This window comes from Coregonus lavaretus (genome assembly GCF_964263955.1).
Source record: "Coregonus lavaretus genome assembly, chromosome: 13".
Taxonomy (NCBI): Eukaryota; Metazoa; Chordata; class Actinopteri; order Salmoniformes; family Salmonidae; genus Coregonus; species Coregonus lavaretus.
Genome location: NC_140000.1, coordinates 29477148 through 29503227, shown reverse-complemented (window position 1 = coordinate 29503227; position 26080 = coordinate 29477148). Strand labels below are relative to the sequence as shown.

At 44.2% G+C, this 26080-nt stretch overlaps 2 protein-coding genes across 2 annotated transcripts in view; both read right to left on the bottom strand.

The window, feature by feature from the left end:
* Nucleotides 1-648: 648 nt before the first annotated feature.
* On the bottom strand, nt 649-26080 carry LOC311139742 (sodium/potassium-transporting ATPase subunit alpha-3). Its single transcript, XM_084174677.1, has 21 exons — nt 25869-26080; nt 13158-13238; nt 12493-12552; nt 11810-12013; nt 9310-9423; nt 9064-9198; nt 8829-8946; nt 8185-8453; nt 7454-7652; nt 6774-7018; nt 6428-6620; nt 5777-6089; nt 5444-5594; nt 4901-5069; nt 4370-4524; nt 4050-4173; nt 3565-3710; nt 3180-3310; nt 2787-2888; nt 2290-2381; nt 649-2131 (listed from the first exon to the last, which is right to left on the bottom strand). The coding sequence occupies exons 1-21, from the start codon at nt 25872-25874 to the stop codon at nt 2103-2105; spliced, it is 3036 nt and encodes a 1011-aa protein (XP_084030803.1). The 5' UTR covers nt 25875-26080; the 3' UTR covers nt 649-2102.
* Nucleotides 26035-26080, bottom strand: part of LOC311140012 (sodium/potassium-transporting ATPase subunit alpha-3-like) — a gene marked incomplete at both ends in the record, with an annotated part of 32894 nt that continues 32848 nt past the window's right edge. The window contains one exon of the mRNA XM_084174986.1: nt 26035-26046. Coding sequence (XP_084031112.1) covers nt 26035-26046 — 12 coding nt within the window. The remainder of the gene's footprint in view (nt 26047-26080) is intronic.

Here is a 26080-nt window from a genome sequence, read left to right as displayed (position 1 = left end):
CTCCCAGAAAATTTTATTCATCTGTTTCACTAATGCGGAATATCAGTTGTCTGGCAAGATGGACTACTGTCGATGCTGTGTGATTTTTCCCATGAAGCATTAGACCAGGGAGCTTTGTAGAATTATTGTGTTTTGTTTTTCTGCTTCACACGTGGTCATATATCCTGCCTTTCTTCTGTTTGCAACTGTTTGTAGGTTTCAACATCAAAGCCGAAACATTTACTTGATTTGGTCGTTTGTTGCATTATCCTGGGCTCTTGCCAACTCAGTCTTTTATCAGTTGTACATTTTGCAGTGTAACCTGATGTGATTCTCATCACTAGATGGCATCCTAGCGCTCTGCCAATTTGTACCTCAACACTATAGTTACAACACTGGAACACAGTAAAACACTAGATACAGTAGATCTCGCCGGTCTAAAGATTCACTTGGAAATCCCTAATTCTCTTGCAGATATTGTGTATATACAAGGCCAAATGTTGTCCAGGTGAAGACAAAAATAGAAATTACTGGTCAGTTTTATCCTACAAGATTTCATAAATTCAGGCCATGTAGTATCAGACTGACATAAGAGAACAGGGAGAAAGGAGGCTGAAAGTCAGTGCAGCGAGTCAAAGGCAGGGAGAGATAAAGACACACAGACAGTGCTAAGTTGTATTAAATGTTCTAGATGTTTTATTGGTGTTGGTTTCATTTTCTTTCACACACATGTTCTACTACTGTTTTTATTTTATTTTCTGTAGTCTCAACCCCCCACAGCCCTCTGAGTGAGACCCAGCCTGAAATGGCTGTTCCTCTGCTGGTCTCCAATACAGACATTACACAGAACTCAATACCTGGACTGGGTCACCTAGACTGGACCGGACTCCAGGAACATGGACTTGTCATCTCACACCAAATCATCACACCACATTTCACCGGCACGTCAGAAGTGGTAGTAGGAATATGGACGCCGTAGTTTCTGTCTCACATGTTTTAATAATAAAACACAACCGAAAACCTTGTCGCTTTTTAATTTTTGCATCGGCTTTCTGAAAACCTGGCAAAAAAGAGAAGGAAACCATACAAAAAAAGGAAACAGAGTGATCTTTCCTCTTTTTCCATAACGGGTTCAACAATGCCGCCGATGTTCTTTTTCATTGAATGCATATCTTGAGATGTTTTATTTTCAACATATCATTTTTATTTCTTTAAACCGGTATAGAATTATATAGTTTTCCTAGAACACACAGAAAGATTGAGTTGTATTTTCCAACTGGGGGTGTACTGTAGTATTTAACAAGGACAATGGTTCACACAGTGCACACAAACATAGACAAACAGGGAGTAGCGGGGAGAGGAGGGTGTGAGAGACAGGAAGGGAAGGGGGACTGGTGACGCCATGGCGGGGTGTGCTTTGTTATACCTAAATGAGGGAAAGCAGCTCTCACATACCCCCCTCCCTTTATATAAATAAAAAAACAAGTAAAACCATTGAACCCCCACCCCATATTATCAAAAAACAACAACACTGTTGAAGAAAAAGGAAATGGTCGGAGTGAGAAAGACATCCGCTCTTCCTCCTGGAGACAGGAGAGGGCGAGAGGGGACAGCTCGATTGGTGTCAGCTGTGGGATCTCGCTTGTGATCTGTATATCTGTGTGTGATCAGAGGACAAGCAAAGGGTTGCAGGAGGAGGAAGAGAGGGAGGAACAGAGGTATAGAGATAGAGGGGGGAAAGAAAGGGAAGGGAGGAAGCAGGAAGGAGCGGTATGGCCCTTTTTTGCCGAGCGTAGACACTCCCTTTAGATCATAGCTCATTCAAATCTACATACACAATATGCAGCTGCCGTTTGGTAGATATATTGGTTTATGTACACAGCAGTGAGAGAACACATGCAAAGAGTATCATAGGAGATGGAGAGGAGGGAGGTTGATGTAGAAAGTCGTGAAGGTGCTTTGCTGTTTTTCATCTTTGGGGCTGTTGTGATGAAAATTGCTTTGAAGCGGTTGTTGTCTTTTACGGGGTGGGGCATCTGAAGACGTGTCTTGCCAGGGATGGAATGAAGGGGGGAGAAACAAATGGAAGATGTAGGGGTGTGAGTAAAGACGGTTTCCATCGCTCAATAGTATGTCTCCCTTTCCACCCAACCTGTAGGAGGAGAGGGGAGGGGAAGAGAAAGAGAGGCGTTAGAGAGTTTTCTTGTTTTTGTGTCAATTAAAGATTTGCGTGAAGTTACAAATGCAAATCTCATGTTAGGATTCAGGCCTAAATGTTATACATAGAGAAAGAGAGAGAGAGCCATTTACCTCCTGGGTTCCTACGGATGAGCAGTTTTCGGATCTCATCATACACAAAGATGAGGACACTGTAGGGGACCGCACAGAACCACCAGCTTGGTCTGGAGGAGAGAGAGAGAGAGAGAGAGAGAGAGAGAGAGAGAGAGCGAGAGAGAGAGAGAGAGAGAGAGAGAGAGAGAGAGAGAGAGAGAGCGAGAGAGAGAGAGAGAGAGAGAGAGAGAGAGAGAGAGAGAGAGAGAGAGAGAGAGAGAGAGAGAGAGAGAGAGGAGGGGGGCAGAGGTTAATAAACACAACCTCACAACATGGCAGATAGAAGGTCAATAAGAGGACCCCACAAGCTGTCAGTGTAGGTGTATGTACAGTATGTGTGTATGTAGCTGTATTATATTTAGGTGTATGTGTATGCTAATGTGTAGGTGTATGTCTATGTCTATCTGTTTGTGTAGGTGCATGTCCACAGTATGTGTAGATGTATTCCTGTATATTTCTGGGTTTACTCCACTCACTTTAGGGGGAACATCCTGAGTGCCACATCCATGCCTGGGGTGTAGGACAGGAAGGCAGCCAGAGCTGTCTCTTCAAACAGGCCAAATATCAGGATCTTGTTCCTAAGAGGAGAGTAGTGCCGAGGAGATAGAGGGTGAGAGAGAGTAATATACATAGAGACCAAGCATACTGTATATTAACAAATGTAGAGACAGACAGACAGACAGACAGACAGACAGACAGACAGACAGACAGACAGACAGACAGACAGACAGACAGGAAAAGAGAGACAGAAACAGACAGACAGACAGACAGGAAAAGAGACACAGAAACAGACAGGCAGACAGACAGACAGACAGACAGACAGACAGACAGACAGACAGACAGACAGACAGACAGACAGACAGACTCACTTCATGCCCTGCTGGAAGACAGAGTTACGCCTGGTCTTGCAGACAATGACATCAGCCCACTGTACCACCACGATACTGACGAAGAAGGCTGTGTGACAGGTGAACTCCACGATCTTCCTCTGTTCATATGTCTACACACAGAGAGGAGAGAGGAAGTGAGACACAGTATTTGAATCATAGAATGAAATAGAACAATAGAATGGACATCGGCATCCCGGCAATGTGACTAAAAGGATGGCCATCTTGGTCAGGGAATATTTATTTATAGAAACTGATAAAATATGGTGAAATAGTGTAAACAATGAATTTGCAGATATACTTGTAATCTACTGTATCGCTATGATTTGAATACTTATTTTGGCTCGGAATTGTAGCGTGTACCTACCCATTGCTGGCCATAGCTATCTTCCAGGTCGTTGCAAGCGCGGTCGTCCCAGTTGAGCCTGATGCCCACAAGAATTGAGGGTAGGAAGCCATTCTCAGCCAAGATCACAAAGTAGGAGAAGAAGCCTCCCAGAGCCTGGATCATACCTTCACACAGAGACATAGACATAAAGCGTTAACACACGTTCACTCTGGAAATGATGTTACCGGATCCCACAAGGAAAAACCATTGACCATAGATTTGTGATCTATAAGCATCAGTCTGTCAGATTCTACCACAGGGTGGTAAAATACTAATCAACCATACTGTCCATAGAGTAGGCCCCAACTACTGCCTGATCAGATTTGTCACAATGTCCTCACGACTAGTGCTCAAGGACTTCAAGTAATGATCATTGATCTGGCTGTGGGCTATGATAACATGTCCAGCTACATATGTACTGTCTTTATCCCCCCAACCAGGTGGGGGAGCTAATGGGAACCCACCGATTTGTCCGTAGGCGATGCTGATGAGCCTCTCGTTCACGAGCTTGTCCCTGGTGGGGTTCCTGGGCTGACGCTTCATGATGTCACTCTCGGCTGCCTCATAGGCCAGGGAGATGGCGGGCACCTGGGGTGTGAGTTTGTATGAGAACCAAATATTTCACATTGATGTATATTTGATTGATTGCTCCTTTGTGAGATAGGGCATATCAAGTTTCCATGTGAAAATGTTTTCAATGATGCACAATATCGTATTTCTTTAGCTCTCTGCCATGTGTCTGTGTGCCGTGTGTGTGTGTTATGTGTGTGTGTGTGTGCCTTACCATGTCAGTTCCCAGGTCAATACAGAGGATGGTGATGGTTCCCAGGGGTAGGGGGATGTTGACAATGATGAAGAGGAGGAAGGGTGTGATCTCAGGGATGTTACTGGTCAGGGTGTAGGCAATGGACTTCTTCAGGTTATCAAAGATCAGACGACCTGCAAGGAGACAGGAGGACACACATAGAGTTCACAAACTGAACTCTGACCTCTAACCTCTGTAGAATTGAGCAAAGGTCACTCAAGGTTGGATCAGGGCCCGCCCTTATTCATAAAGTGTCTCAGAGTAGGCGGGCTGATCTAGGATCAGGTCTCCCTTGTTCATGTGATCTTATTCACTCTGATCTAAAAAGTCAAAACTGATTCGAGATCAGCACCTACTCTGAGATGCTTTAAGAATACAGGCTCATATTACCTGTCCCTCCCCTTTTCTCCTTTTCTGCCCTCTTTTACCTTTCTTCCACTTCTCCCTCTCACCCTCTCACACCCCCTTCTACTCTTTCCATCGATTCTCCTCTCTCTCCCTATTTCTCACCCTCTTCCACTCCGGTGACGATGGAGGCAAAGTTGTCGTCCAGCAGGATCATGTCAGCGGCCTGCTTGGATACGTCAGAGCCGGAGATTCCCATGGCAACGCCGATGTCAGCCTTCTTCAGGGCAGGAGAGTCATTCACACCGTCACCTGTCACAGCCACGATGGCACCCTGGGAGGGACAAAAGAGTTAGGTTGTGTCCCAAATGGCACCCTATTCCCTTTATAGTGCACTTTAGTAGTACTTTTGACCATGGCTCATAGACAGTCACTATTGTACCAAAACTAGGGGGAAGTGATGTGGGGTCAATTCCCTGTTCAATTCAATCAATTCATTTCCAATTGCCCATTATTTTCAATGAGTATATTTAAATGCATGAATAAAATGTCAACAATCTCCCCGAACTGAAAATGGAATGAACCCCAACCCTGTTTCCAGACTTATATTAGTGTAGTTGTGGAAAGCAAGTTCACTTTTGTTGATTGGGTGATGGATTCAGGTGGTGTGTGTGTGTCTTTCTGTTTCTGTCTGTGTGTGTGTCTCACCAGTCGCTGGCAGCCCTCTACGATGATGAGTTTCTGCTGGGGGGAGGTCCTGGCAAACACGATCTCAGTGTGGTTTCTGAGGATGTCATCCATCTGGTCCTGAGACAATTCCTTCAGGTCTGTACCATGGATCACACAAGCCTTGGCGTCCCTGAGACACACACATTTTCAAATAGTGAGCTTGGATCCACAGAGACAGGGCGAAAGTGACATGAGAGTGAAAATGTATAAGAACAATGAAGGAGCAGAACAAGATCCCATGTGGTCTCGCCTTCATTGTAAAATTATGTACTGTGCTTGTGTGTGTATGTGTATGTGTCTCATGTTTCTCACCTTGGGTTAACCTGGCTGACGGGGATATTGAGGCGAGAGGCGATGTCCTCCACTGTCTCGTTGCCCTCGGAGATGATGCCCACGCCCTTAGCGATGGCCTTGGCAGTGATTGGATGATCACCGGTCACCATGATGACTTTGATGCCAGCCGAACGGCATTTACCCACAGCGTCGGGCACAGCGGCACGGGGTGGGTCAATCATGGACATGAGGCCCACGAAGCACAGGCCCTCTGTGGTGAAGTTGACGTCGTCACAGTCGAAGGCAAAGCCCTTGGGGTACTGGTCCTCTGGCATTAGCAGGTGGCAGAAACCTGGGGAGTGACAGGAGGTGTTAGCTTGATTTACCTTTCCTACTCATTCTCTACTAAGTCAGTCAATCCTTCAGTTCTTATTTCTATTCATCATTGGATACTGTGCATTTGACCCATTCTCCAAGAACCAACATCCTGACCTTCCCTCCTCATCCTGCCTCTTTCTCTCTCCCCCTCCCCTCGCTCTAACAACCCTCTCTACTCCTCTTATGTGTTCTGGAAGGCCCATTTCTTACTCTTCCCATTTCTTTCTCTTCCTTGTTCTCATCCGTCCCTCCACAACCCTCTCACTCTATCGCTCCCCCCCCCCTCTCCCTCTTTCATTCTCCCTGTCTCACCGAGTACTCTCTCTCCCAGTCCTCCAAGCTCCATGTAGGCGTTCTGGAAGGATTCCTTCATCTCCTCGTCCATGGGCTGCTCTTTGCCCTGGATGATGATGGTGGTGCAGCGGTCCAGGATCCTCTCTGGGGCTCCCTTCATCACCAGCAGGTAGCGGTTGTCATTGGGATCCTCTGTCTCGTGAACTGAGAGCTATGGGGGTGGTTGAGGATGGAAGGGAGAGAGCGAGAAATAGGGGGAAGAAGGGGGAGAGGGAGATCAGACATGGTCAGGGTGTTATAAACCAATCCATTTGAGTGTTGTGTTGTGTGTGTGTGTGTGTATATGTACATGTGTGTTACGTACCTGGTACTTGTTGGTGGAGTTGAATGGGATCTCGGCCACCTTCTTGTTCTTCTCCCTTATTTGTTTGACAGAGCCACAGGACAGCTCGATACACTTGAGCAGGGCAGACTCGGAGGCATCACCAGCGGTGTCCCTCTTCAGGATGGGCAGTTGGTCCTGGCCAGCTTTGAACACGGCACGGTTGCAGAGAGCTGCGACGCGAGCCAGGGCAGCCCATGAGGCTGAGGTCTTGTCAAAGGAGGCACCTGGAGAGAGAGGTGGCCGATTAGAGATGATAAAACAATATCAATCACTAACCTGTAATTAAACTGTACTTGTCTGTGTAACTACCATGTGAATACATAGGTTATAGAACTACTTAAAATCAAGAGGGATTCCTAAACTTAAACCTGTCTCTAAACCTGACTGTAACCCAAACTCTAACCCTAACGCAAACTCTAACATTAACATTCAGCTCACATCACACTGAATGTGGATCTAGCATTCGCCAGCCAATCTTTCAGTACGCCAACATTTGTCACGCGGTTCTACATGTAAAATCGGTGTGCACTTGGTTCGCAAATTACGTTCAGAGGTGCTAAGTACTCTCGGCCAGAAAATGCTATTGGTGTGTCTGAGCCCTAACTCTAACATTATATCTAACACTAACTCCAACCCTAACCCTCCTGATCTCCTCTTACCAGACTGGTCCTCTGTGGTGTCAGCCTCGTGGATCTGGTTGTCGAACCACATGTGGGCCACGGTCATCCTGTTCTGGGTCAGGGTGCCAGTCTTGTCGGAGCAGATGGTGGAGGTGGAGCCTAGGGTCTCCACAGCTTCCAGATTCTTGACCAGGCAGTTCTTCTTAGCCATACGCTTGGCAGTCAGAGTCAGACATACCTACAGCACAGTGACAGGGGAAAGACGGGGGTTATCCAGGAACCAGAATGAAGGAGGGTACTGGTACTACATTTTCTGGAGAAAATGTGTGTGCTTGCTTCAGCTGTCTAATTGGTCTAGAGATATATAATGTATTTCTGTCGAAGTTATAGTTGGTCTGGATCTAGTCTCATTCGATGTCTAGTAGGTCTATATTAACTGTGTAGTTAGCTGTCTAGTTGGTCTAATTGGTCTAGATCTACAGTCTAGTTGATCTAGAATGAATCTCATTTATATAATATATGATATTTAGCAGACACTTTTATCCAAAGCGACTTACAGCCATGAGTGGATAGATTCTACGTACGAGTGGTCCCAGGAATCGAACCCAGTATCCTTGCGTTACAAACGCCATGCTCTACCAACTAAACTGAGGAGGACCACTAGAATATACAGTCTAGAGGTCAGGTATGAGGTTCAATAGAGATGGGATTCAGAGACAAACAGCAATAGAGAGGAAGGGTCAGACGGAGAGGGGGCCAGGGCCACTCACAGTGACAGTAGCCAGCAGGCCCTCAGGGACATTGGCCACAATGATGCCAATGAGGAAGATGACAGCCTCCAGCCAGCTGTATCCCAGGCAGACGGCCAGGATGAAGAAGGTGATGCCCAGGAACACGGCCACGCCTGTGATCAGGTGGATGAAGTGCTCAATTTCTTTGGCGATGGGGGTCTTGCCCGACTCCAGACCGGAGGTGAGAGTGGCGATACGGCCCATGACGGTACGGTCGCCGGTACACACCACGATGCCACGCGCTGTACCTGAGAGAGAGAGAGGGAGAGAGAGAGGGGGGAAATAGAGGGCATATATTAATTCAGTAAAAGAGAGGTTGACATGAGAGAAGAGAAGTAAAGTGGGAACTCTTTTATGCTAGTATGTGGGGAACTTCTGTGTCAACAACAGCTCTGTGGTATAATATTACGTTTGAATCAGCTTAGTTGAACCAGTCAAAAGCCTAGCAAGCCTTAGTGCTGCTGGGGTGCAGCATCCAATACTGCAGTAGGACCCTGTTGACTGAATTTGGTAGGTCGAGTCTGACACGCAGGAATAGAGAGAAGAGGATAGGAGAATTGTCAGGGACAGAACAGGTGATGTGTCTGTCTGTCTGTCTGTGAGTTAGCAGTTTCTATGGTTACCTTCAACGCAGTTGGTAGAGAAGAAAGCGACGTTGCGGGTCTCCAGGGGGTTGTCATGGGTACAGTCAGGTGACCTGCTCTGGGGTTCTGATTCGCCAGTCAGGGAGGAGTTATCCACCTATAAGAGAAGGACAAAACCCAGCGAACTTGTTGAACATTTGATATATAAAATGTGTAGCTGTGTGAGTGTGTGTTATATGAACTATGTGCGAGTGTGATTGTGTGTGTATGGTACCTTGCAGCCGTGAGCAGAGACGACTCTGAGGTCGGCGGGGATCCTGTCTCCTCCCTTCACCTCCACCAGGTCTCCAGCCACCACCTCCTCAGCATTGATTGTCATCTTCTCGCCCTCACGGATCACCAGCGCTTGCTACAGGGAGAACACAGAGGGAGGGTTAGATAGTCCACACTACATTCATATATATATACCCCCCCCCCCCCCCCCCCACACACACACACACACACACACACACATGTTTACCTGGGGCACCATGTTCTTGAAGGACTCCATGATTTTGGAGCTCTTGGCCTCCTGGAAGTAGGAGAAACAGCCGGTGACCACGACGACAACAGAGAGCACGATACCCAGGTACAACTGAGGAGAGAGAGAGAGAGAAAGGAAAGCCCATTGTTATACTGTGTACATTGCAGGTCAATGCATATTAGGAGTATTTAGCTTCAAACTGAACACAGACCACCGTGGTAGTAGTCACTATGCTAGATGATCATGCAAAAACAGAAAAAAGTGGCAATGACCAAGTACATTAGCCATTTGGGTGTATTTTACAATTAAGGTTAGGGACTGGCACTGCTGGCAGTGTGTGTGAGGTTTGGTAAATTTAGGTACAGTTGAAGTCGGAAGTTTACATACACTTAGGTTGGAGTCATTAAAACTCGTTTTTTCAACCACTCCACAAATGTCTTGTTAACAAACTATAGTTTTAGCAAGTCAGTTAGGACATCTACTTTGTGCATGACACAAGTCATTTTTCCAACAATTGTTTACAGACAGATTATTTCACTTATAATTCACTGTATCACAATTCCAGTGGGTCAGAAGTTTACATACACTAAGTTGACTGTGACTTTAAACAGAAAATGATGTCATGGCTTTAGAAGCTTCTGATAGGCTAATTGACATCATTTGAGTCAATTGGAGGTGTACCTGTGGATGTATTTCAAGGCCTACCTTCAAACTCAGTGCCTCTTTTCTTGACATCATGGGAAAATCAAAAGAAATCAGCCAAGACCTCAGAAAGAAATGTTAGACCTCCACAAGTCTGGTTCATCCTTGGGAGCAATTTCCAAACACCTGAAGGTACCACATTCATCTGTACAAACAACAGTACGCAAGTATAAACACCATGGGACCACGCAGCTGTCATACCGCTCAGGAAGGAGACGCGTTCTGTCTCCTAGAGATGAACGTACTTTGGTGTGAAAAGTGCAAATCAATCCCAGAACAACAGCAAAGGACCTTGGGAAGATGCTGGAGGAAACAGGTACAAAAGTATCTATATCCACAGTAAAACAAGTCCTATATCGACATAACCTAAAAGGCCAGTCAGCAAGGAAGAAGCCACTGCTCCAAAACCGCCATAAAAAAGCCAGACTACGGTTTGCAACTGCACATGGGGACAAAGATCGTACTTTTTGGAGAAATGTCCTCTGGTCTGATAAAACAAAAATAGAACTGTTTGGCCATAATGACCATCGTTATGTTTGGAGGAAAACGGTGGTGCTTGCAAGCCGGAGAACCCCATCCCAACCGTGAAGCACGGGGGTGGCAGCATCATGCTGTGGGGGTGCTTTGCTGCAGGAGGGACTGGTGTACTTCACAAAATTGATGGCATCATGAGGAAGGAAAATGATGTGGATATATTGAAGCAACATCTCAAGACATCAGTCAAGAAGTTAAAGCTTGGTCGCAAATGGGTCTTCCAAATTGACAATGACCCCAAGCATACTTCCAAAGTTGTGGCAAAATGGCTTAAGGACAACAAAGTCAAGGTATTGGAGTGGCCATCACAAAGCCCTGTCACGAATTCCGCCGAGACTGCTCCTCCTCCTTGTTCGGGCAGGCTTCGGCGTTCGTCGTCCCCGGAGTACTAGCTGCTACCGCTTGATGTTCTCTATGTTTGTTTGGTTTTGTCTTGTTGGTGCACCTGTTTCGTATTATGTATTGATTATGTCACCTATAAGTTTCCTTTGGTTTTGTTTGCAGTTGTGTGTTGTTGTCCGCCTGTCCGCTGGTGTATGTTATTGTTTTCTAGTTGTTAGTGTTTTACGCACTGTCTGCGTAATCGCTCACCTCCTGTGTTTTGAGGCCCGTTATTTTGTATTTGTCTTTGTGACAATTAAAGTCGTTTTCGACTAAGCTTCTGTGTCCTGCGCCTGACTCCAACACCGCATCCACATCAGCTTCTGACAAGCCCTGACCTCAATCCTATAGAAAATGTGTGGGCAGAACTGAAAAAGCGTGTGCGAGCAAGGAGGCCTACAAACCTGACTCAGTTACACCAGGTCTGTCAGGAGGAATGGGCCAAAATTCACCCAACTTATTGTGGGAAGCTTGTGGAAGGCTACCCGAAACGTTTGACCCAAGTTAAACAATTTAAAGGCAATGCTACCAAATACTAATTGAGCGTATGTAAACTTCTGACCCACTAGGAATGTGATGAAATAACTGAAAGCTTAAATAAATAATTCTCTCTACTATTATTCTGATATTTCACATTCTTAAAATAAAGTGGTGATCCTAACTGACCTAAGACAGGGATTTTTTTACTAGGATTAAATGTCAGGAATTGTGAAAAACTAAGTTTAAATGTATTTGGCTAAGGTGTATGTAAACTTCCGACTTCAACTGTATGTGTGATTCAGCTGTATGTGGCTCTAACTGTCCTTTATTCTGTGGCTGTGTTTACGTTTCGTGTTTGGGTGCATGTATGTGTGTGTGGGTGTGCTTGTGTGTGGCTCACATTGTCTCCTGCCGGCTCGTCCTCAGTGGCGGCCTGGATAGCGTAGGCCAGGAAACAGAGGATGGCGCCGGTCCACAGCAGGATGGAGAAGCCACCGAATAGCTGGCGACAGAACTTGATCCACTCGGGGGTGGTCGGGGGAGGGGTGAGGCAATTGGGACCGTCCCTGATCAGAAACTCAGCCGCCTTGGCGTTGGTCAGACCCTGGGTGGGGAGAGGGTGGGGTGGGTTAAACCTAGAACTGAGTGTGTTGAAATTAGGGGTGACACCACAAAAATCCTATTACATCTAATATGTAATTATATGGGTAAAACTTTAAGCCTGCAGGTATAATGCTTTATGACTACTTATAAGCATGTATGAGTCTTTAAAACATTATAATGAGGCTTAAAATGTGTTATGTCTTTACGTAGAACATTTTCAACTGACTCAAAAAGGCTGTAACTTAGTGAGGATCATTATAAGATGATAATTAAGACTTTATACGGAGCTTGAGTAGTATTAGAATGCATTAAAATGTTGCTCAAACTGATCCACTCAAAAACACCAACCGTGTGGCATGAGTGAATGTAAAATAGTAAAATAACACCATCTAGTGGCCTAGTAGCAGCTCTGTTAGTGATACAGCAGGAATTGGCGACGACTCTAGTATCTCTATGGTACAGTACAGTAGGATGACTCACCTGGACAATGTCAGTGTTGAACTTCCTGCAACATTCCTCTATGGACATCTTGTGTTCCGTCTGAAAGGTAGAGAGGGAGGGAGGGAGGGAGGGGGGAGGGAGGGAGAGAGAGAGAGAGACAGAGAGAGAGAGAGAGAGAGAGAGAGAGAGAGAGAGAGAGAGAGAGAGAGAGAGAGAGAGAGAGAGAGAGAGAGAGAGAGAGAGAGAGAGAGAGAGAGAGAGAGAGAGAGAGAGAGAGAGAGAGAGAGAGAGAGAAGATAGATAGATAGATAGATAGATAGATAGATAGATAGATAGATAGATAGATAGATAGATAGATAGATAGATAGATAGATAGATAGATAGATAGATAGATAGGTAGATAGATAGAGTGATAGAGTGTATGTATGTGTATTTGTGTGGGAGAGAGAAACAGAGAAACATTGAGAATGTGCCATAAATATCATAAAAATTAATTTAAAACAAACTAGGATAATTATTATCATTCACTTTAAGGTCTTTCTCCAAACTATTTAGAGAGTGTATGTTCCAGTTACACATTATTAGATCAGGCCAATATTCATACTCTAACACTTATGGAGAGGCATATGTTAGTATTTCAATAATAGTTATGGGGCACCCCTTGAGCAGGGCAGTGTGTGTGCCACTGTGTGCCAGTCACTTACAATCGGTACTTCTTTCTTGAGTTCATCCATATCCTTCCCCTTCTTGTTCTTCTTGCTGGGAGAAGATTTGCCATCTTTATCCTGTGTGGTAGCAACGCGGTAACTGTCCGACCGCCCATACTGGGCGGGGGGGGACAGTCAGAGAGGGGGGAAGGGATTAGGGGGGGATACTTTCATTATTATTTCAATAGAAACATGGTTAAAGCACCAGACACAACAGACGGGGAGAGGGACTTCATTATTTTCTCTGATACCCATTTGATCTTCACAGAGATCACAGACAGAAGGATCAAACGACCGTCTGGCTTTACTGCAGTGTTTGTCTCATCTCGGAACCCGCTATCACAGTTTGTATCCACTGGCCACCTGCTCCATTTGTCATTTATGTTAACTGTCTGTCACCAGAGACTACTGTATGTTCTCCACACACACACACACACACACACAGGTACACACACACACACACAACACACACACTAGCTGGTGGGGCACAGAGGCGATGAAAGAGAAACAGAGTGCAGACAGTGCATTATCTCAGTCTTCAAAACCTCTCTAATTAAGTTCATATCAATTCAATTAGGTTGGATACATCAATGTGACTGTGATGTGTTGAATATGAAACAGTTTTGCAGACCCACACACACGCACGCACACACACACACACACATACACACACACACACACACACACACACACACACACACACACAGACAGACAGACAAATGTCTCTCTTCCAGTGAGCTCAAAGTGTTGCATTAGCTCAATTTCCGATTTACACTAACTGGTGCTCAAATCAAATCAATACAGAAGCCCCTGACCAGAGTCCCTCAGTTGACAGAATGAGAGAGAGAGAGACAAAATGGCTTCCAGGAGGTTCTATGGGTCCTAGTGGAAAAGCCGCTCATTGACACAGCCAACTCATCAAGGAAACTGACCTTGCTGCAGTAATGTAATAAAGGACCAGAAGGGTTAAAGGACCAAAAGACATCCAAAAGGTAATCTGTCTGTCTCTTACCACACCCCTCACCCTTAATTAAGAACGTGTAGCTCACACTTTCTCACCCATTCTGATGATATAGTCACTTTTGTCATCAAGTGACTGTAAGGTGTAGTGTTCAAGGAAACACAGGGAAGCTGGTGGCTATTGGCAAGATGACATGCTCTAACAAACTTGGTCTACTGCTGTATAGCTACACCATGCCATGGTTTGACAGGGTTTCAGCTGTGTTACTGCTTGGTTGGAACAAAAGCCTGCACCTACACTGGCCCTCTTTGGATATGATTGGCCCTTCCCTGTTAATTTATTCTGAATAATAAAGGGTAAATACACATTCAATACATTTTTTTTTTTGCCCTGTCCATCACAAACCAAATAAATACCCTATACTGAGCTAAACACGTGTTACCTAGGCTCCCACACCCTGATAAACACACTTGACTGACTAAGTATAATGCCATGAATGGGTGAGTAAACTTGCCACTGAAAGTCCCAGTGCCTTAATGCGAGTGCAGTTGAGAAATGTCAGATGCATAGAATCTTCCACTTGTAAAAGAGACCAAACTTAGTGGTTCATTGTGGCCAGAAAGGTTTGAGAAGGATTTATAGTGAGCACTGCAGATCTCCACACTGCCCATGATTTACAGAAGTAATACTGGGACACACTAGAGTCTCCCTTGAACACAAACTAACCCTGAAAAGATTGGTTCAAACATTCAACCAAACACAACTCCTCACAAACAAAACCCAATTTGACTACAAAATCATGTACAAAATCAACCTTCCCACACCTTAACACACACACACACGTGCACATGTGGATGTCGTTATCTGAGAATGTGAGTGAACTCTCGCTGCAGCAAGACCAGACAGGCCTAGCGAACCGAACGCAGAACAAAGGAGAGACTGATGGAAAACTACTGCTATTCATGCCCTTTGAGATTTGCAGGTCTGGGCTAGGCACACACAGGTGTGGAGTTTCTAGCTAGTGGGCCATAGAAATGTATTTACAGTACATTGTTAGGTCTGACAGCACACATGCTCATCACACACACACACACGTACACAAACTTACACACACACACACACACCAACACTGGAAGAGCGGAGACAGGTGAGACGGACATTAAAACACAATGAGGTTTGTACTGAAAGAGAGGGATGGACAGAGAGCGATTGATGAAAAAAGAGAAAGTCAGGGATGGGGCAGATGGAAAGAGAGACAGCAGTGGGAGGTGAGAGGGAGAGAAGAGCTCTTCTCTCACACCACTAATTAGATATTGACCACTATTCTTTGTCTGTTGACTCAGGCTGTGTATCAGTGAGTGACAGCGTGACTGGGATCACACTCTAATAGATTGTTCTATAACACTGTAAAACAAACAACCCTACCTGCAGAAAAATGTATGCATTCACTAACTGTAAGTCGCTCTGGATAAGAGCGTCTGCTAAATGACTAAAATGTAAATGTAAATGCAGGGTCGCGAACTTACAACCTGCGGACCCAGAGAGTGGGTGTTGGCCCCTTACTGTTTGTGTGTGTGTGTGTGTGGTGGGGGTGTTAACGTGCGTGCAGGCACGTGTGTGTGGGCTAATGCCACTCAATCTGTCATGATACGCATGGGGCAACCCAAGCTCCTCCTTTTACCCACAACCCCCCCCCCAGCTGTGTGGCAAGAATTCTTGATTGCGGTTATGAGGTCACGGCTATCGCCTAGGTTACGAGGCAAAACATTTAGAGAGCGTGGTTTTGTTCCACATTGTTCAATACAACATGGTATATGTCATCTATCTATCTATCTATCATTGTCTGTCTGTCTGTCTGGCTGCTTGCCTGTCTGTCTGTTTCTACCATCTGTTGTTGAGGGGAAATGTCACGCAATGATGTTATTTCAGAGAAGAAACAGAGACTGCAGGCTGAAATTACACCCACTAGCTCTCACACAGACAGACAAAGAAAGACAGACGGACCTGCTGACAGACACAGACTGGAGGAACTAGAGTCAGTGACTTAAAACAGACAGATACTACAGTATATATTACTGTATCTCCTCCACACGTTCTAATATTTTCAAGTAGAAGACAGACTCTGGAACAAGGAAGACAGCCAAATTCACTTTGGAGTAGATCGCTAAACCTACTAGTGTGCTAAACTACCAGAGGATAGTAGAACATCATTTGGTGTGTGTACACTATGTTTGAAAATAAACTAGCAAGAGTTCATCATGTTCTAGTGATGTCATGCTGCTGTGGTTTGTCTGATTCTAATGTTCTGTTCTGGTTTTGTCCCATTTGCCGGAGCTAAGCGCCTCGTTAGGAGGTCACATTACCATGGAGGTTGGCATGGTGACCGAGGCTTAGTGGTGGGCGGTGTTCTAGTACTGTAGGATCCTGTGATCTGATCACTCAGTAATAACTGATGCCTTGGGAACTAGAATCTGTACACATTCTAGGAAATAGCCAACACGTATGTGTGCGTGTATCTTTATAAGAAAGAAAGAAATGCTTTCTTATATGCGGAAGCTATAAGCCGAGGTGGCTACAGTCTGTCTGCGGAGCGAGAACACGCACTGCGGCAGACAGAGAGAGCGAGAGAGCGAGAGAGTGAGGGGGGGGAGCAGAAAATAATAGTAACAGAGAAGGGAAAAAATAGGAGATATTAAAACAGACAATGGCCTATATGTAATGGTTTCTCTGTTATTAATCAGACTCATTCGTTCTGAAGTGAAGTGAACATGGGGCATGCTTCATATGTTGAACACTTCCACCCTTTAGTGAACCCCAGTAGCCAATACCATCCCTCAGGAGCATGTCAGTCTGTCTGTCTAGGGCACACAGGCTTGGGCATGCCCTCAAACGGTGATGGACCTGCGTGGGCATGAGGCGTGGCACTCCAGCCTCGCCTACTGTTACGCACAAGGGCACGAGATGTGAGGGGTTTCACAAGAGGGGTGAAGAGGTTGTGGCATTTGGTTTTCCGTTTTAGGGAACCTATTAAGGGGAAATTGTAACTATTGCAGGAAAACAGTTGGATTGTGTGTAACGCTTGCATTGACAAAGATGGCATTGACAAAGTGGTTGTCCCACTTGCTATCATAAGTTGAATGCACCAATTTGTAAGTCGCTCTGGATAAGAGTGTCTGCTAAATGACGAAAATGTAAATGTAAATGTAGATAGATGGCTCGATACTACACACTTCCTGAAAGAAGTTATTTAAACCTCATTACCATGACTGGTTCCCAAATGACACCCTATTCCCTATGTAGTGCACTACTTTAGACCCATACTTTTCCCAATGTAGTGAAGTACTTTTGATAGTGCACTATGTATGGAATAGGGTGCCATTGGAGACGAACACTCATGTACTGTGCCCTGTGTGTGGTGAATAACAACACTTTATAAGTGACAGTATCTGTAACCATGGCTGTACAACACTCTCCTCCCAATATAGTTGGAGTATCTCTTGTAAGCCTATCAGGCCAGCCATGAACCATGTGACATTACTAGTTGATTGGCTGCTGTGAAGGGATCCTAGCTAAGTCAATGGGGAAGGTTTGGGGGCGGAGGGTAGTGATGATGACAGTTAAATGTCGATACCGTTCTGCTGTGCTCTGTGGCAAGCTTCTGTGGGGCGGTGGGGGTGCGTCAGAAGAGGCTGGTGGGAGGAGCTACAGGAGGACGGGCTCATTGTAATGGCTGGATTGGAATGAATGGAACAGAGTCAAATGTGTTTTTTATACATTTGATTTGTTTGATACCGTTCCATTCATTTCATTCAATCCATTACAATGAGTCTGTCCTCCTATAGCTCCTACCACCAGCCTCCTCTCGTGTGCTTACGTGTGTGTGCTTGCCTGTGCTTATTTGCATTTTTGTCTATGCCAGTGGTATTCAAAGTCAGGGTCGCGCGGGGGAACTGTAGTGGGATCGGCAAAATTATTATTGTTATTATAATAATACAAATAATAATAATTGGAACAAACAATTAAGAGTACATATTTTTATATGGGACAACAAAACGTTTTTGAGAAAGATCATTTGAAAAATACAATTTGATTGAGTAAATGTATTTATTGGTTTCTTTTAGTTTTGATAAGAGATGAAAATGCAATTAATTAAATGTGATTTGTTGATGTAAAATCTAAATCTACCGATTTTCAGGATGTGTTATTAGATTTGGGTGGAGTCATAAGAAATTATTGGGGAAGAAAATGGCATCCCCAGAAATTCTGGCTGAAGAAATTTGATCCCTGCTGAAAAAGTTTGAATACCACTGATCTAGGCCTTTGTGTGATCTGTATACTATATGGGAGTGTCCGACCTTGGTGGGGATAGGGACATCCAACACGGCAGCCCTGGGGTATAGGGCTAGGTAGCCACAGGAAGCATGGCCTGGGGGTAGGGGGCTGGGTAGGGGGCTGGGCCCGGGGGCTCATGCTAGTAGGATTAGCTAGACTGATTGCTCTTGTCTTGATTAGCCTACTTTTATTGTTCTCCAAATACAGTAACTATCCCTAGCTAACTTCCAATAGGGAGTTTCTTCTCCATATTAAAGAGTGATAACCAAATGGGGAATCAGTGCATTAAGACCTTCAGAAAAATGGTTTCATATCAAGACACATCTTGGTTGTAAAATATTTGGTGTTGCTTTTTGTCACAATGACAGTTACTTTAATTTCTGGATTCTCAACTTCTTCTCAAATAGTAATTTTCTTAATTGAATAAATATATAAACAGTGGTGGAAAAGTACCCAATTGTCATACTTGAGTAAAAGTAAAGATACCTTTGAGTAAAAGTATTTGGATTTAAATATACTTAAGTATCAAAAGTTAATGTAATTGATCAAATATACTTAGTAATTGATCAAATATACTATACTAACTATCAAAAGTAAGTACAAATCATTTCAAATTCCCTATATTAATCAAATCAGATGGCGCCATTTATTTTATTTTATATATACGGAAAACCAGGGGCACACTCCAAGAGTCAGACATCATTTACAAATGAAGCATGTGTGTTTAGTGAGTCTGCCAGATCAAAGGCAGTAGGGATGACCAGGGATGTTCTCTTGATAAGCATGTGAATTGGACCATTTTCCTGTCCTGCTAAGCATTCAAAATGTAACGAGTACTTTTGGGTGTCAGAGAAATGTATGGAGTAAAAAGTACATGATTTTCTTTAGTAAAGTAAAAGTAAAAGTTGTCAAAAATATAAATATACTGAACAAAAATATAAATGCAACATGTAAAGTGTTGGTCCCATGTTTCATGAGCTGAAATAAAAGATCCCAGAGATTTTCCATATGCACAAAAAGCTTATTTCTGTCAAATTCTGTGCACAAATTTGTTTACATCCCTGTTAGTGAGCATTTCTCCTTTGCCAAGATAATCCATCTACCTGACAGCTGTGGCATATCAAGAAGCTGATTAAACAGCATGATCATTACACAGGTGCACCTTGTGCTGTGGACAATAAAAGGCCACTCTAAAATGTGCAGTTTTGTCACACAACACAATGCCACAGATGTCTCAAGTTTTGAGGGAGTGTACAATTGACATGCTGACTGCAGGAATGTCCACCAGAGCTGTTGCCAGAGAATGTAATGTTAATTTCTCTATCATAAGCCGCCTCCAACGTTGTTTTAGAGAATTTGGCAGTACATCCAAACGGCCTCACAACCGCAGACATTGTGTAACCATGCCAGCCTAGGACCTCTACATCCGGCTTCTTCACCTGCGGGATCGTCTGAGACCAGCCACATGGACAGCTGATGAAACTGAAGAGTATTTCTGTCTGTAATAAAGCCCTTTTGTGGGGAAAAACTCATTCTGATTGTCACCCATGGCTGCGCCCCTGCCCAGTCATGTGAAATCCATAGATTAGGGCCTAATGAATTTATTTCATTTGACTGATTTCCTTATATGAACTGTAACTCAGTAAAATCTTTGAAATCTTTGAAATTGTTGCATGTTGCGTTTATATTTTTGTTCAGTATAGTAAAGTACAGATATCCCAAAAAACGACTTAAGTAGTACTTTAAAGTATTTTTACTTAAGTATACAACACTGAATATAAATAAAGTTATATTAAATTAAATTAAATTATTTTGATGTTCAGAGGTATGGAATTCCAGCCAGACCCTGAGGTCATGACCTCTGCCTATAGAAGAAATTACACATTGTGTGTCTATGTGCATGTGAACACACACACACCAAACGTCCTGTATCCTAATTTAGCTCTCGCTGAGAAATCGTTTGTGTTCCCTTCTAAAAAACAACAAAACAAAATCCCATCTTATGGCATTACCTCTCCTGTCCTCCCCTACCCTCATCCCTTCATCCCTCCCCCATGCCCATCTGTCCATCCCCTGATCTGTTCATCCTGGCAGGCAGCTGTGCTCCAGTTTAGAGTCTGCATGTGTCCTTGTCTCTCAGTGTGTATACCACTCGCCCATTGTGATTGTATGTCAGGGTTTCCTTTAGGAAAATGAGGCGCCGGACATTTAACCGGCAGCATATTTATTTAACAGACATTTGAGAAATTTAACAGACCCATATGCATTGGGATGCATACCTGATTAGGGCATCCACTCACGGTGCTCAGAATGAAAGAAATCACATTTAGATTACGATTATTCATTTTAACAGAACATGCAACTCGAGGATGCAAATGCATGCGTCCTTATCGAATTCCGATGCGCACTTTGAAGATGTTTGAATAACTGCCACATTTACTTTTCCTCAGCCAACAAGACGAGTAACAAACAGCAAAATCACTAGCCTATGTCAATCTAATATCCCCCATAGTAGAAAAGTTAACCTATTCTATTGGCCAGCTTGTCGTTCTGTGCATGAAAAAAAATTGCCTATTCCAAAGAGACTCTGGGACAATTTTGGGGTGACAATAGATCCCAAATTCATACAACCAGTAGGACTAGGCTACATTAAAAAAAACGTTTAAAAGCAATGAGGGTGATGAAACAAATTAGAACGCTCGAATGTTCGTTCCATAATGCAATTAGCGGAAAACACTGTTGTCAGGAAAACACTGTTGTCAGGAAAGCACTGTTGTCAAAAGTGCACTACACATGCAAGCGGTTTCATGTGACAGAGATTAAAATATCAATTCGAAATTTAGAAAGAGGGGAGATCTAAAGATGCAACAACTAGCATGGGTTGATAACATGATTAGGATTGTTCCTTTGGCTAGTGGAGAGTGAAAGAAAGTTGATTTGAAAACCAATAAAACATGAGAGAAATAGGCTACTGGTTTCAATGGCATATGGAAGTCTTTATAAAATAATTGCCTCCACGTTTTTATGGTCGGATTTTACTTTGAAGCAAGGTAAGACATGCCTCATAATAGGAAATAAATGGTTTAGGTTTCAAACATTTTACTTCATATTATGAAGGAGTGATATATAATTGGCATATATCTCTCCTCACCTCTCCATCTGATAGTTGATGTGTGGTGAGCGTTCTGGCACAAAATGGTCGCTGTGCATCACCCAGGTGGGTGCTGCACAATGGTGGTGGATGAGGTGAGTTTCCCCCTACAATGTAAAGCGCTTTGAGTACCTCAGTTGGTAGAAAATAGCTAAATAAATCCAATCAATTATTATTATTAATTATATGTTTTCAAAATGCATACTGCCTCCAGCTCATTGCAAAGTGGAGTGTGACGCGCTGAAGCCTGCATACTGTTGCCTATATGCACTTGAATGGCGAATGGGAAGTGCGCTTCAATTACCAGTTGAGAAATAAAAATAGTAGTTATTTTTAATCGTGGCCATCAAAACTGTTTTGTCTTCTGGCCTCTGAAGTACTGTACTACCTGTGACACGGTCTGTGAAAGGAAACGTAATTTGGGCAGAATTTAGAAAAATAAATACATTTAAGAATTTCTGTATATTTTCAACTGAGACAAATTCAAACAAATATTTTGCCAGCGCAATTTACATAGTTGATAATGAAGGGGGGGAAAATATATGCACGCGCACACAAACAAACACACACACACACAAACAAGCTGGGAGTATACTCTGAATTAGTAATGACTGTGTTGGCAGGGAACCCAACACTCCTCTGTCTCTCACTCTGCAAACCCCCACTTAACATTTCCCGAACATTGCAGCAACGTTAACCAACCAGGCTGCCCTATCTTGCATTACAATCAATCAAATGTTTATGTTATTTGATGAACTCATGACCTTAGTAAGGAACCCAATCTGCTTTGAAGGGTAAGGGAGTCATCAAAACTCAAATAAACCATAATGCAACATAAAAAAAAAATCCCCAAATACTTACATAATACCCTAGTACCCTACCTTATTACCCTACCCTTAAAGTAGGTCAAACATTCAAACCATGTCCTTCCAAATGACTCTTTAAGGACAGAACCCTCATGAATATCCCACTAGTATATTGATTATTGACAGTAGGATGCCCAGGATGGCTCGGTCGACATACAGTGCACTGCGCAAACCCTCCAGACTCAGCAGCAGCACATGGATGACTGCAGATGCAGTGAGGAGGGGAGTGAGCTAGCACTCTGCACCAAACTGGGCTGGGCCACAGCTATACCTACACTCTTAGAAAAAAAGGTGCTATCTAGAACCTAAAGGGGTTCTTCGGCTGTTCCCATAGGAGAATCCTTTGAAGAATCCTTTTTGGTTCCAGGTTGAACCCTTTTGGTTCCAGGTAGAACCCTTTTGGGTTCCATGTAGTACCCTTTCCACAGAGGGTTATACATGGAACTCAAAACAGTTCTACCTGAAACCAAAAAGGGTTCTACATGGAACCAAAAAGGGTTCTCCTATGGGGAGAGTCGAAGAACCCTTTTGGAACTTTTTTTTCTAAGAGTGTCCCTTGTCCCATCATGACCAAGCAAGCCTTACCCAAATATCTACACCCTTCCCCTTTCCTATACCCGTCCTGTACACACCAGGCCAGTCTAAGGAGATCGCCAAGCATACAGCTCTCTACCTCTGTGCCACTGCAATGATTTATCCCCACACCACCTACACCAATATGCCCTTCATTTATTCTGTATATCCCTTCCCTTCCCTTTCTTCCCTTCAATGAGAGAGGTGATGGGGGATATCAGGGAGAGCTACCCCATGCTCCTCAGTCCCTGTCCAGTGAGCACTCTCTGATATCCCCCATCACCTCTCAATGTATCCCATAGGGAGGAATATCTATCCCTCCCCCCTGTCCTGTCATCCCATCTGCCTCCTGTCTCTGTGCTAACCAATCCCCAAGAACAGAGGCAAGCAGGGGAAACAGGAGCCATGGTAATGTGAGCTCAGGTCATTATCCCGCAACAGGATACAGTCCTCCCCCACTCTCTCTCTCTACACCTGCAGATCAGTCACAACTCATCTCATCCCCCTCCCTCCTTCGCCCTGTACCCACCTTCCCTCCCTACCTCTGTCCTCCCCCTCCTTTTCTCACCTCGCTCACGTGTCTGAAGGTGAAACGTGTACAGCCATCTTCACTTGCTGTCCTCTCCTCCCCCAGTTCTCTCTCTCTTTCTCTCTCTCTCTCCCTTCCCCCTCTCTCTCTCTCTGCATCATTAAGTTACCCCATCACTGACCTTACCAGAGCAACTATACACACATTTGTCACATCAGCAACCTCAATAGCTCACAATTGGTGTGTCAAATTAAATAGGCTGTCTGTCTTCAGTGCCCATGACACTTCGCCTTGCTTCCTTACATCCCTTGCTAAAGCTCTTTAAAGGGAATTTCCACTCAACAGGCACCGCCCCCATTTTGACGTGGCAGCCCCCGCGGCCTTGGGGATGGACAATTGGCAGTGCCATGGCACAGCGCGTCAAGCGACTTCGCAGAATGTGTTGTATGTTGTCAAATAATGATAGGGGTGAGATGGGTTAAGGTAAAGGACATATGCCTTCCAATTATATGAAAATGTAATTATCATCAGAGGTCATACACGTCTTCTATATGCGCGCCGGATGACGAACCCCCGTCTCATTCACACATAGGCTACACTGGCTGATCTAACTTTGCCACGGAAGTGGTTCGTGTGTAAGCACTTTTTGCACTCCATCCCATTTGACGCAGTGCCTGTTGCTACGGTTGATTCTCGCATCCTCATGAATAGCCTATCACCAACGACGGCTTCATTTCTCGCCACTCCACAGCAGACTTCGACCGGGAGGAATGCCTCCAAGGCCCACCCAGGTCATAGATGGAGATGATGATGTCATTTGTGCCTGCTCTGTCCGTGTCTCTTCAATAACGTTCGGTAACTGTGGGCGATCCAGCTTCATCAGCCACTGGGATTTTGTGGCATTATGTCATCAAATTATTTCAACCCGCAGAACCAAGTCGGGGATTAAATCTTAAACTCTCACATACCGCAAGATAAATGATGAAGCAGAAATTGCGCAACAGCCCACACGGACAGTCGCAGCATCACCTAAAAAGGTTCCTACAGAACTGTTCACAGTCAAATTATTATTGGCTTTACAATACAGTGAACATATTGAGTCTAATGTTAGATATTAATCTGATTGTGTTATTTCAATCGACATTGTTATTGAGACGTGATGTGTTCCAAAATATCAGCCAGCGCCGGGCTGCATCCCCCATTTGACGCAGTGAGGGAGTCAGAACTTCGTGTGCATTCTATTCACTTACAAATCCAGTCCCAAATGTATCATCACCCAGCATTCATAGGACATCTTTTTAATCTATCTTGTGTGTTCACTGTCAACGATTATCGAGTCCCTGTTGTCACAAATTAAAGGGGAAATAAGCTGGTGAACCGCTTATTCCTGGTAACCGCATTATGACGCATTGGTCACCGAGGCTGCAGCACGCTCAGGCATCGCATAGCAAACAGATATACGCAATATCCTCAGTAGCCGGGTAGACTAGGGTAGGTTTTCCTATGTCACACTAGCTGTCTATCATCAAATGCTGCGAAGAAGTAGTTACATGCACCATCGCAGATTTAAAGCAGTAGACAATTGGGTCGCGATGGTGCGAGGATAATTTACATGGGCAATAGGGGGAAGGGGATTCTGTAATCATGCACCCATTCGAATACACAGCCACATATTCTAAAATCATCAAATACAGGCTAATAATAACGGCAGGTGAATAACAGAACATTGTGTCTCATTGAAATCCCTCAGTGACATGCCAAGTGAAGCCTATACGCAGTGGTCTCTCTCTCGCTCTCTCTCGCTCTCTCTCTCACGAGAGCCGGCTGTCAGAATAAACCGCTTAAAATGGCATGGTTATAGACAAAGTGTCACGACACGCCTAATATAGCCAATAGCCTATATTAATGCATATGGCAAACCTCTGAATGAGACGATTCAGTCATATTTTATCACTAACTTGTTCGTTTCATATTTTATGAGAAACAAAAGAAACAGCAGCAAAGTGTCAAGTCGAAACATTACAAATGCAGTAGAAATTACAGAGAGCTGTTTTGTGCCTGCTCTAGCCTTCTCGTCACATCAATTTGTCGCAGTCTATGAGACGGTAGGCTATATAGCCTAACAAAATCCGCATTGGAGTCAATGTCACTCCAATATTTCCAGAGGAGAAAAAACATGACACTGCAGTATGGTGCCCTTCCCCGTCAGCATCTGGGGTTTTAAACAGTTTTCAGGGCATTTGATAACTTTCATGCATCATAAGGCAGTTATAAAGTTGGTAGACGCCGGGCTTACCCCCATGTTGGCGCAGTCAGGCTTCTCTCCTCAGGTGATGCAAAGCTTGAGAGGTGTCAGCCCCTCAGGTGGAATTATATCAAAATGGTATTGCCTTTTAAGAACGTAAGAAATATTTGTATTCAGTTATTCAGGTAAAAATGAAAGGAACTGACAAAGACGTCAGTCAAGCAAATTTCTATAAAATAAATGGATTAAATGATTAAATAAAC

Coding starts and splice junctions, on each gene's coding strand:
- LOC311139742 (XM_084174677.1), bottom strand. Junction 8,454..8,828: donor CTCTACCAACTGCGTTGAAG/GTAACCATAGAA, acceptor TCTCTCTCTCAG/GTACAGCGCGTGGCATCGTG. Junction 3,311..3,564: donor ATAGCTATGGCCAGCAATGG/GTAGGTACACGC, acceptor CTCTGTGTGTAG/ACATATGAACAGAGGAAGAT.